A 12,678-nucleotide genomic window follows, 5' to 3' on the forward strand; every position below is an offset into this window, starting at 1 on the left:
TTCACGTGGTTTTGAATCGTCACCTGGTTTGTTTCTACTATTATAACACGATGTCGTACAACTTCATCTATCTAGTACTCAAATACCAATTTGATCTACGCATATATTCATTTTGGCAATTGAGATTCTGTCATCGTTTTTAATATCCAAAGTACTAGATTAGTTTTTGTCCATTCTTGAGTACTACAAATTATTATTATAGTTCATATAGAAATATTTTTTTTATACCACATAGTGTTAATTGGTAAATATTGCGTCATGTATCTACGACTCGTCTCAATTGGGCATGTTGTACCGGAGCACCGAGTTACTGACGTTATAGCACATATTTTTATAGCTCCATTGGTAAGGCTGTTTTAAACAAATTTATATCTCGTCATAGATCATTTGAAGGTGATCAAATTATGATTGAGTGCATCTCATTATAGACCAAACATCAGCCATGATATGTGCATGGGTTTTATGAGCGAGATTTTTTCTTGTCGTTTTTCGTTTTCTTCGTATATTTTAGAAATCAGGTGTGCACGATATATTCACAACATGATGGTAGACCAAATTGTTTAAAATGTCCTCATAGCACGTAGGTAAGCTTTGTGTGTCGCGCCAAAATTGCACACATTTCAATTATTTTAGATAACATATTGTTTGTTTGTGCAATTAGTTTGGTTGACCGTTCTATCACCTTAGCTTTGACAATCACACCGATTTTTTAAATAAGTCATAAACATTAGTGTGCCCGATTTACAACCCGTAGTTGCGAATCATGTGACAAGAGGTATTATCATAAGCTGTAATCAATTGTTTTTATTTTTTGTAATAATGTAATTTAAACAAATAAAAAACGTAATTTCGTAGACATGAGCAAGGTGTAAAACGTAATCAGCTATTCTATTCTTCCGTAATTCGTACACAAATCTTATTTTTTGAAAGTGTATAAGCCATTTTCCACACTAAATGTTGTAATTCGTACGAAATTACTAACTTGTAATTCCTCATTTGAAGCCCGGTGTCATGCGAAGAATTTTCTGTGCGCTAAAACTTCCGAGTGAGGTCGTTGCACAAGCGCAATGATGCAGTTCTTGAATTTGCTTCGCGGTGTAGTGGATTCTCGTAAATAATGTGCATTGTTCAATGAAAATAAACGTTCTGCTGTTGATGCATCGACGACAGAGGGCTAAGTTGTTACGTATATCTCGAATGTAGATAGTTTCGGCCACACACATGTTTTATATCTTGTTGATTGAATCCTTGCAGTTCTATATATTTAGTACTCCAAAATCTAAATAAATGCATATAACAGCAAAGACTGTGTTTGAAACTATTTCCGGGATGGCGAACTGTGGCCGACTCCCACCCACCGTATAGTTCATACATATTACAATAATTACTAGTATCTTATTGAAATTATCTGTTGGTTGAAGTCAATGGATTTTCTGAAATACTGATACCAAAGGTACAATTGCAGAAACTATCAGTAAATACAAATAGTACATTTATAAACAAAATACAACAACCTAGCGAGCACCTCTGCTTGTGTAAACACTAGATATGTTATCTACTTAAGGATTATAAATAATTAATATTATTTTTTGCCTTTGTATTACATAATACGTGTCGCATTATTTTTTTGTAATTCAACTATTCTATTGTTTTACTAAAATAAAATGTGAACAAGTTTTCTCTTCTAGTTCCCTTCTATTGATGATTCCACATACATTTCAAGCATGCCCACGTATAATTTTATTTTTCCAAACATGGACAAATAATTGCTAAGAATTTAGAATAGTTGATATCGTTACAAAAAGAACATATCTAATTGAGATTAACCCAAGATACCTACATAACATGTATCAAATGAATTGAGCTGGTAGTTTTCAAGAAGTCGTCGGAAATAGCAGTTTTGACATAAATGACCCAAAACATTAAAAAAAATACAATATTCACACAAAATCTGAGAGAGACCCATTCAAGGTAGTAGTATGTTGAACATCAAAACACTCAGGCTACTGGTTTTGAAGACGAAGATGCAAATGCAATTGTTGACGGACGAACGACAGTTAATCAATGATAATATCAGCTCCGTTGCTGTGTCATCTTCGATGGCAGCGGAGCTAAAAATTATTAGTATTCAAGTCGCAAATACAAAACTTGTTATAATGTATGGTTATTTCGTCAATAACATAATGAAATTAAACAATTGTTAAGTTTAATAGCTAATCCTTACAACAGACAATGATGATCATTGTTTCGCCTCGTATATTATATTTCTATATATTATTATTATTATTATTATTTTATTATTATTATTATTATTATTATTATTATTATTATTATTATATGCATATTTAATTTGTATGCTCATTTGCTAAAACAATGAACGATTCAGCTTGACGTTCGAAGTTAACACGATGTTCTAAATATTCTGACTTTTACATGTACGCAATGTTATCTACACTTTATTTAATGCGGTGTGCAAGTGTCCTCGTCAAGCATTGTTCTTAGTAGAACACCGGAAAATATATCACACCGGAACTAATATCGCACGTTAACGTTCGACATTAATTCCTGGTCTAATTCGCGCATATGCGTCACACAAACCCATGAGATTTGTCACAGCAGAACGCGTTCAACGGAGGTTATTCTATGTGTGATATTCTTTTGCTCTTAAATCAAATATATTAAAATAACTGTAAAATGTAATTACTAATTTGTTTTATCTGTGTAAAGTGTAAAAACCCATTTATACTATACATGAAATTTTCATTTTATTTCTTGTAAAAACGTAAAATGCCTTTTTAATTTTCTGTAACCTGTATCAGCTATCTCCCTCGCCCACCCTCTGATATATGTTGACAGCATGAAGACGCTCGTTTTATAGGTGAATAAAAGCTAAACTTAGTAGTAGTAAAGCCATGAAACTGATTTGTAGTGATGTAAACGTGATACATGGTACAGTAGATTTTGGTAACGAGTCGTAACAATTTGTGGTTGTATAGGGTTAGAATGGCGCACTGTCTTGTAACCTGTTTACATTCAAAGCTTAGAGTCAGCATGCCAATACATTCAACACATGCAAATATGATGTTTCAAGTATACAGGTTGGTTAACTTCATTTTATTTAACAAACAGATGAATACGTTGTTTACCCGACTTTGTAAAGCATACACAAGCAATGGTATACCTTGCATGTTGTACTTCCGGGTCATACCTGCAGGTCGAAGGTTACCTCGCAACTTACACGTGATTTTCTAGATAGAGGAGCAATTTTCATATAGCGGCGCGATTTTCAAGTAGCCGACCGATTTGTTCATGTAGCGGAGCGATTTTCATGTAGCGGAGCAGTTTTCAAGTAGCCGAGCAATTTTCAAGTAGCCGTCCGATTTTTTTCAAGTAACGGGGCGATTTTCATGTAGCGGAGCAGTTTTCAAGTAGCCGAGCAGTTTTCAAGTAGCCGACCGATTTTTTTTCAAGTAGCGGAGCGATTTTCATGTAAGGGCGCGATTTTCATGTAGCAGAGCAGTTTTCAAGTAGCCGACCGATTTTCATGTAGCGGAGCAGTTTTCAAGTAGCCGAGCAGTTTTCAAGTAGCCGACTGACTTTCATGTAGCGGACCAATTGTACATATGGGCCACCGTAATTTTCTACCTCCGCTGACACTCACTAGTCTGGCATGTATTTATTGGAGAAAAGGCGATATTCTTTATACTATTGTGTGTTACAATGAATATAACAGTGCGTAGTGATTATTCTCTAATATTATGTCTTACAGCTTGCACAGCTATTGCTAACTGCCAGCAGTTACATTGCACGTCAGCGACGGACCATGCCTGCCAACGATGTGACTACGACAGGGGTGGCGACATTGTTGCATACCACTTGATGGATTCTGATGGATATCCTAATCGAACATGTGAACGTAAGTTTCGATTATACTACGCATATCACACACAGCAGCATTATTTTACACGAAATCACGCCCATCAATAGCGCCGATGGCATCATGTAATTCATCTCAGTCACTCTGTGAGACACCAAGACCGGTGCAATTACGATATACGGTTAATGTTTTGACAACAATGTTCGACGAAACCAAATCATATATAAAAGAACAACACGACAATTATTGTTACAGAAAGATGTTCCTGGCGGTCGGACAGTCAGTTTTGTTACCCAGGACGATGTACAACTACGCCCTCAACGTGTCAGTGTGCACCACACTTCAGTGGTCATAATTGCTTACAAAGTAGGTGTTTTTAAAGTTACATATCGGTCTTGTCACGCACCACACACACATTTAATCGAATATATTAATATTAATGTTCTTTGTACTTATTCATCTACCAATAAACTGTGTCGTTGCAGTGATTACATCTCCCATTATGGAACATTGCTTGGCTACACTGATCCAGACGACAGGTGACTACAGAGCAGACGCCGACTGTGACGATCACGTGACAGCAACAACAACTGTTTACACTAATATCCAACCAGATCGTATACAGGTTGAGTTGCATAACAGTTACACAGGGCCTGACGCTGCTGATTGGCCACAACAGTATTATGTCAATGATTTTAAAGTGGGCGTCATTTCAGCATCATTTGATTGGTGGGTGACCAGAGGTAGGTTATAGTATGCAAATTGTCAGTTCTTTTTTATAACGCATATATGAGTATGTGGGTAAATCTGTAATAACATCTTTTACACCGGTAATGTGTTCATCTAGGTGGGAGTATTGTAAAAACTGGAACAGACACGTGTTCTAATGGATACAGTCAAGACAATCCTCACCAAGGCATGTACGAATGTGACGTCATAGATAATATTGGTTTTACTTTTCAACATGAAGATAGGTACGTCTAATAATTGAGATAAATATTTAGATAAAATAAAATAAATCGACAGTGCACACATTATCGAACTCATCAGACCAAACTAATTTGCACTTAATAGTTTATATCGTTCAAATTGAAATTTCTGAATTGAATTATTTATTGCTTTCCGACAGGTTTCACTTGATGACAAAGGCTCGCAATGGTGGATATATCACGATAAGTAATTATGACGTGATTTTCAACGATACGATTGAACCTGAGAAATATTATTATACAGGAATGGAGGTAGCACACACCGTGGACTTTAACATGGATTATAAGTCACCAGAACATTGTACAGTTACCGGAAGTTGCTTTGAAAATATGCTTGATAGGGGCCCGGCGATTATTAAAATTGTAAGTCAATTAATAAGGCACTTTTGTTCACGCAGGATAACATGGCAAAGAGGAAGATAGACGCATGATTTAAATTAACCTCCCTTGTAAATAACAGACGCGAGATCTTGGTATATTTCAATGTATTAAAAAGTTAATTGTAGTTAATTTGCTATATTTACTGGATTTACTTACATGAGAAGTGCTGAATTTAAACTTTGTCAGCTAGCAGGTGTTGGTAAATATATTTGACTTTGATATGGAAAACATAATTTAATCTCGTAGCACGCACATTATTTATTAATAGCAATAAATGGTACTGGCGTATCGGGGAATCCCGACCTTCATTCAAATATGTTTATAAAGTTTGCAACAAAATTGCAATTTATTTGTCTACATAGAGTAGTATAACTGTGAAGTATAATGGTTGGCATGACGACCAATCTGGTATACTACAGTATGGATATGAAGTCTATAGGATGCAGGCATATGGTGACGTATTGGGATACAGATCAACACCACCTGTAATAAGTGGACAAGTAAATCCACCAACTACACAATTCACTATCACATTAAGTGACCCAGGTATAGTAGATTTACCAACTACACAATTCGCAATCACTTTAATTGACCCAGGTATAGTATATCTACCAACTACACATTTCACTATCACATTAAGTGATCCAGGAATAGTAGATCTACCAACTACACATTTCACTATCACATTAAGTGATCCAGGTATAGTAGATCTACCAACTACACAGTTCGCAATCACTTTAATTGACCCAGGTATAGTAGATCAACCAACTACACAATTCACTATACCATTAAGTGATCCAGAAATAGTAGATCTACCAAATACACAGTACACTATCACATTAAGTGATCCAGCTATAGTAGATCTGCCAACTACACAATTCACTATCACATTAAGTGATCCAGGTATAGTTTATCTACCAACTACACAGATCACTATCACATTAAGTGATCCAGGTATAGTAGATCTACCAGCTACACAGTTCACTATCACATTAAATGACCCAGGTATAGTAGATCTACCAACTACACATTTCACTATCACATTACGTGACCCAGGTATAGTAGATCTACCAACTACACAGATCACTATCACATTAAGTGACCCAGGTATAGTAGATCTACTAACTACACAGTTCGCTGTCACTTTAATTGACCAAGGTATAGTAGATCTACCAACTACACAGTTCACTATCACATAAAGTGACTCAGGTATAGTAGATCTACCAACTACGCAGTTCGCTATTACTTTAATTGACCAAGGTATAGTAGATCTACCAACTACACAGTTCACTATCATATTAAGTGACCAAGGTATAGTAGATCTACCAACTACACAGTTCACTATCCATTCACGTGACCCAGGTATAGTAGATCTATCAACTACACAGTTCGCTATCACTTTAATTGACCCAGGTATAGTAGTTTTACCAACTAGATAGTTCACTATCTCATTAAATTACCCAGGTATAGTTCATCTACCAGCTACACAATTCACTATCACATTTAGTGACCCAGGTATAGTAGATCTACCAACTACACAGTTCGCTATCACTTTAATTGACCCAGGTATAGTAGATCTACCAACTACACAGTTCACTATCCCTTTGCGTGACCCTGGAATAATTTATCTATCAACTACACAGTTCACTATTTCATTAAATGACCCAGGTATAGTAGATCTACCAACTACACAGTTCACTGTCCCTTTACGTGACCCAGGTATAGTAGATCTACCAACTACAAAGTTCACTGTCACTTTGAGTGATCCAGGTATAGTAGATCTACCAACTAGACAGTTCACTACCTCATTAAATGACCCAGGTATAGTAGATCTACCAACTACACAGTAAACTATCACATTAAGTGATCCAGGTATAGTAGATCTACCAACTACACAGTAAACTATCACATTAAGTGATCCAGGGATATGAGATCTACCAACTACAACGTTCACTATCTCATTAAGTGATCCAGGTATAGTAGATCTACCAACTACAAAGTTCACTATCACATTAAGTGACCCAGGTATAGTAGATCTAGCAACTACGCAGTTCGCTATCACTTTAATTGACCAAGGTATAGTAGATCTACCAACTACACAGTTCGCTATCACTTTAATTGATCCAGGTATAGTAGATCTACCAACTACACAGTTCACTATCCCTTTGCGTGACCCTGGAATAATTTACCTATCAACTACACAGTTCACTATCTCATTAAATGACCCAGGTATAGTAGATCTACCAACTACACAGTAAACTATCACATTAAGTGATCCAGGTATAGTAGATCTACCAGCTACACAGTTCACTATCCCTTTAGGTGACCCAGGTATAGTAGATCTGCCAACTACATAGTTCACTATCCCTTCACGTGAACCCAGATATAGTAGATCTACCATTTACAAAGTTCACTATCACATTAAGTGACCCAGGTATAGTAGATCTACCAACTACGCAGTTCGCCATCACTTTAATTGACCAAGGTATAGTAGATCTACCAACTACACAGTTCGCTATCACTTTAATTGATCCAGGTATAGTAGATCTACCAATTACACAGTTCGCTATCACATTAAGTGATCCAGGTATAGTAGATCTACCAACTACACAGTTCACTATCACATAAAGTGACCCAGGTATAGTAGATCTACCAACTAGACAGTTCACTATCTCATTAAATGAACCAGGTATAGTAGATCTACCAAATAGACAGTTCACTATCTCATTAAATGAACCAGGTATAGTAGATCTACCAACTAGACAGTTCACTACCTCATTAAATGACCCAGGAACAGTAGATCTACCAACTAGAAAGTTCACTATAACATTAAGTAATCCAGGTATAGTAGATCTACCAAATACACAGTTCACTATCACATAGGCGATCCAGGTATAGCAGATCTACGAGCTACACAGTTCACTATCACATTAAGTGAACCAGGTATAGTAGATCTACCAACTACATAGTTCACTATCACATTAAGTGACCCAAGTATAGTAGATCTACCAGCTACACAGTTCACTATCACATTAAATGACCCAGGTATAGTAGATCTACCAACAACACAGTTCACTATCATTTAAGTGATCCAGGTATCGTTGATCTATCAACTACACAGTTCACTATCTCGTGAAGTGATCCAGGTATAGTAGATCTACCAACTACACTGTTCACTATCCATTCACGTGACCCAGGTATAGTAGATCTATCAACTACGCAGTTCGCTATCACTTTAATTGACCAAGGTATAGTAGATCTACCAACTACACAGTTCACTATCTCGTGACGTGATCCAGGTATAGAAGATCTACCAACTACACAGTTCTCTATCCATTCACGTGACCCAGGTATAGTAGATCTATCAACTACACAGTTCGCTATCTCATTAAATGACCCAGGTATAGTAGATCTACCAACTAGACAGTTCACTACCTCATTAAATGACCCAGGTATAGTAGATCTACCAACAACACAGTAAACTATCACATTAAGTGATCCAGGTATAGTAGATCTACCAACTACACAGTTCACTATCACATTAAGTGACCTAGATTTAGTAGATCTACCAGCTACACAGTTCACTATCACATTAAATGACCCAGGTATAGTAGATCTACCAACTACACAGTTCACTATCACATTAAATGACCCAGGTATAGTAGATCTACCAGCTACACAGTTCACTATCACATTAAATGACCCAGGTATAGTAGATCTACCAACTACACAGTAAACTGTCACATTAAGTGATCCAGGTATAGTAGATCTACCAACTACACAGTTCACTATCCCTTTACGCGACCCAGCTATAGTAGATCTACCAACTACACAGTTCACTATCACATAAAGTGACCCAAGTATAGTAGATCTACCAACTACGCAGTTCGCTATCACTTTAATTGACCAAGGTATAGTAGATCTACCAACTACACAGTTCACTATCTCGTGACGTGATCCAGGTATAGTAGATCTACCAACTACACAGTTCTCTATCCATTCACGTGACCCAGGTATAGTAGATCTATCAACTACACAGTTCGCTATCACTTTAATTGACTCAGGTATAGTAGTTCTACCAACTAGATAGTTAGTTCACTATCTCATTAAATGACCAAGGTATAATACATCTACCAGCTACACAATTCACTATCACATTTAGTGACCCAGGTATAGTAGATCTACCAACTACACAGTTCGCTATCACTTTAATTGACCCAGGTATAGTAGATCTACCAACTACACAGTTCGCTATCCCTTTGCGTGACCCTAGAATAATTTATCTATCAACTACACAGTTCACTATCTCATTAAACGACCCAGGTATAGTAGATCTACCAACTAGACAGTTCACTACCTCATTAAATGACCCAGGTATAGTAGATTTACCGACTACACAGTTCGCTATCCCTTTGCATGGCCCAGGAATAATATACCTATCAACTACACAGTTCCCTATCTCATTAAATGACCCAGGTATAGTAGATCTACCAACTACAAAGTTCACTGTCGCTTTACGTGACCCAGGTATAGTAGATATACCAACTACACAGTTCACTGTCCCTTTACGTGACCCAGGTATAGTAGATATATCAACTACAAAGTTCACTATCACTTTAAGTGATCCAGGTATATTAGATCTACTAACTAGACAGTTCACTATCTCATTAAATGACCCAGGTATAGTAGATCTATCAACTACACAGTTCACTATCCCTTTACGTGACCCAGGTATAGTAGATCTACGAACTACATAGTTCACTATCCCTTCACGTGACCCAGGTATAATAGATCTACCAACTACACAGTTCACTATCACATTACGTGACCCAGGTATAGTAGATCTACGAACTACACAGTTCACTATCTCTTTAAATGACCCAAGTATAGTAGATCTACCCACTACACAGTTCGCTATCCCTTTGCGTGACCCAGGTATAGTAGATCTACCAACTACACAGTTCACTATCATTTAAGTGATCCAGGTATCGTTGATCTACCAACTACACAGTTCACTATCTCGTGAAGTGATCCAGGTATAGTAGATCTACCAACTACACAGTTCACTATCCATTCACGTGACCCAGGTATAGTAGATCTATCAACTACACAGTTAACTATCCCTTTGCGTGACCCAGGTATAGTAGATCTACCAACTACACAGTTCACTATCATTTAAGTGATCCAGGTATCGTTGATCTACCAACTACACATTTCACTATCACATTAAGTGATCCAGGAATAGTAGATCTACCAACTACACATTTCACTATCACATTAAGTGATCCAGGTATAGTGGATATATCAACTACAAAGTTCACTATCCCTTTACGTGACCCAGGTATAGTAGATTTACCGACTACACAGTACACTGTCCCTTTACGTGACCCAGGTATAGTAGATCTACCAGCTACACTATTCACTATCACATTAGGTGACCCAGGTATAGTAGATCTGCCAACTACACAGTTCACTATCCCTTTGCATGGCCCAGGAATAATATACCTATCAACTACACAGTTCCCTATCTCATTAAATGACCCAGGTATAGTAGATCTACCAACTACAAAGTTCACTCTCGCTTTACGTGACCCAGGTATAGTAGATATACCAACTACACAGTTCACTGTCCCTTTACGTGACCCAGGTATAGTAGATATATCAACTACAAAGTTCACTATGACTTTAAGTGATTCAGGTATATTAGATCTGCCAACTAGACAGTTCACTATCTCATTAAATGACCCAGGTATAGTAGATCTACCAACTACACAGTTCACTATCCCTTTACGTGACCCATGTATAGTAGATCTACCAACTACACAGTTCACTATCACATTAAGTGACCCAGGTATAGTAGATCTACCAACTACACAGTTCACTATCTCTTTCAATGACCCAAGTATAGTAGATCTACCAACTACATAGTTCACTACCTCATTAAATGACCCAGGTATAGTAGATATACCAACTACACAGTTCACTGTCCCTTTACATGACCCAGGTATTGTCGATCTACCAGCTACACTATTCACTATCACATTAAGTGACCCAGGTATAGTGGATCTACCAACCACACAATTCGCTATAACTTTAACTGACCCAGGTATAGTAGATCTACCAACTAGACAGTTCACTATCTCATTAAATGACCCAGGTATAGTAGATCTACCAACTACACAGTTCACTATCTAATTAAATGATCCAGGTATAGTAGATCTATCAACTACACAGTTCACTATCACATTAAGTGACCCACGTATAGTATATCTACCAACTACACAGTTCACTATCCCTTTACGTGACCCAGGTATAGTAGATCTGCCAACTACACAGTTCACGGTCCCTTTACGTGACCCAGGTATAGTAGATCTACCAACTACAAAGTTCACTATTATTTAAGTGATCCAGGTTTCGTTGATCTACCAACTAGACAGTTCACTACTTCATTAAATGAACCAGGTATAGTAGATCTACCAACTACACAGTTCACTATCATATTAAGTGACCTAGGTATAATAGATCTACAAACTACACAGTTCACTATCCCTTTACGTGTACCAGCTTTGGTATATATACCAACTACACAGTTCACTATCCCCTTACGTGATCCAGGTATAGTATATCTACCGACTACAGAGTTCACTGTAACTTTGAGTGATCCAGGTATAGTACATCTACCAACTAGACAGTTCACTATCTCATTAAATGACCCAGGTATAGTAGATCTACCAATTAGACAGTTCACTATCCCTTTGCGTGACCCTGGAATAATTTATCTATCAAATACACGTTCACTATCTCTTTAAATGACCCAGGTATAGTAGATCTACCAACTTAACAGTTCGCTATCCCTTTGCGTGACCCTGGAATAATATATCTATCAACTACACAGTTCACTATCTCATTAAATGACCCAGGTATAGTAGATCTACCAACTAGACAGTTCACTACTTCATTAAATGACCCAGGTATAGTAGATCTACCAACTACACAGTTCACTATCATATTAAGTGACCTAGGTATAATAGATCTACAAACTACACAGTTCACTATCCCTTTACGTGTACCAGCTTTGGTAGATCTACCAACTAAACAATTCACTACCTCATTAAATGACCCAGGTATAATAGATTTACCGACTACACAGTTCACTGTCCCTTTACGTGACCCAGGTATAGTAGATCTACCAGCTACACTATTCACTATCACATTAGGTGACCCAGGTATAGTAGATCTGCCAACTACACAGTTCGCTATCCCTTTGCATGGCCCAGGAATAATATACCTATCAACTACACAGTTCCCTATCTCATTAAATGACCCAGGTATAGTAGATCTACCAACTACAAAGTTCACTGTCGCTTTACGTGACCCAGGTATAGTAGATATACCAACTACATAGTTCACTATCCCTTCACGTGACCCAGG

The 12,678-nt window shown here is 37.3% G+C and overlaps 1 protein-coding gene across 1 annotated transcript in view; it reads left to right on the top strand.

Moving 5' to 3' along the window:
• Nucleotides 1-12,678, top strand: part of LOC102806757 (uncharacterized) — an 82,537-nt gene that overhangs the window by 5,874 nt on the left and 63,985 nt on the right. Inside the window, exons 2-7 of the mRNA XM_085495694.1 lie at nucleotides 3,770-3,916; nucleotides 4,133-4,243; nucleotides 4,363-4,620; nucleotides 4,725-4,851; nucleotides 5,007-5,229; nucleotides 5,610-5,793. Coding sequence (XP_085351820.1) covers nucleotides 3,770-3,916; nucleotides 4,133-4,243; nucleotides 4,363-4,620; nucleotides 4,725-4,851; nucleotides 5,007-5,229; nucleotides 5,610-5,793 — 1,050 coding nt within the window. The remainder of the gene's footprint in view (nucleotides 1-3,769; nucleotides 3,917-4,132; nucleotides 4,244-4,362; nucleotides 4,621-4,724; nucleotides 4,852-5,006; nucleotides 5,230-5,609; nucleotides 5,794-12,678) is intronic.

Source organism: Saccoglossus kowalevskii, chromosome 22 (assembly GCF_978046115.1).
Source record: "Saccoglossus kowalevskii chromosome 22, keSacKowa6.1, whole genome shotgun sequence".
In the NCBI taxonomy this organism is placed as follows: domain Eukaryota; kingdom Metazoa; phylum Hemichordata; class Enteropneusta; family Harrimaniidae; genus Saccoglossus; species Saccoglossus kowalevskii.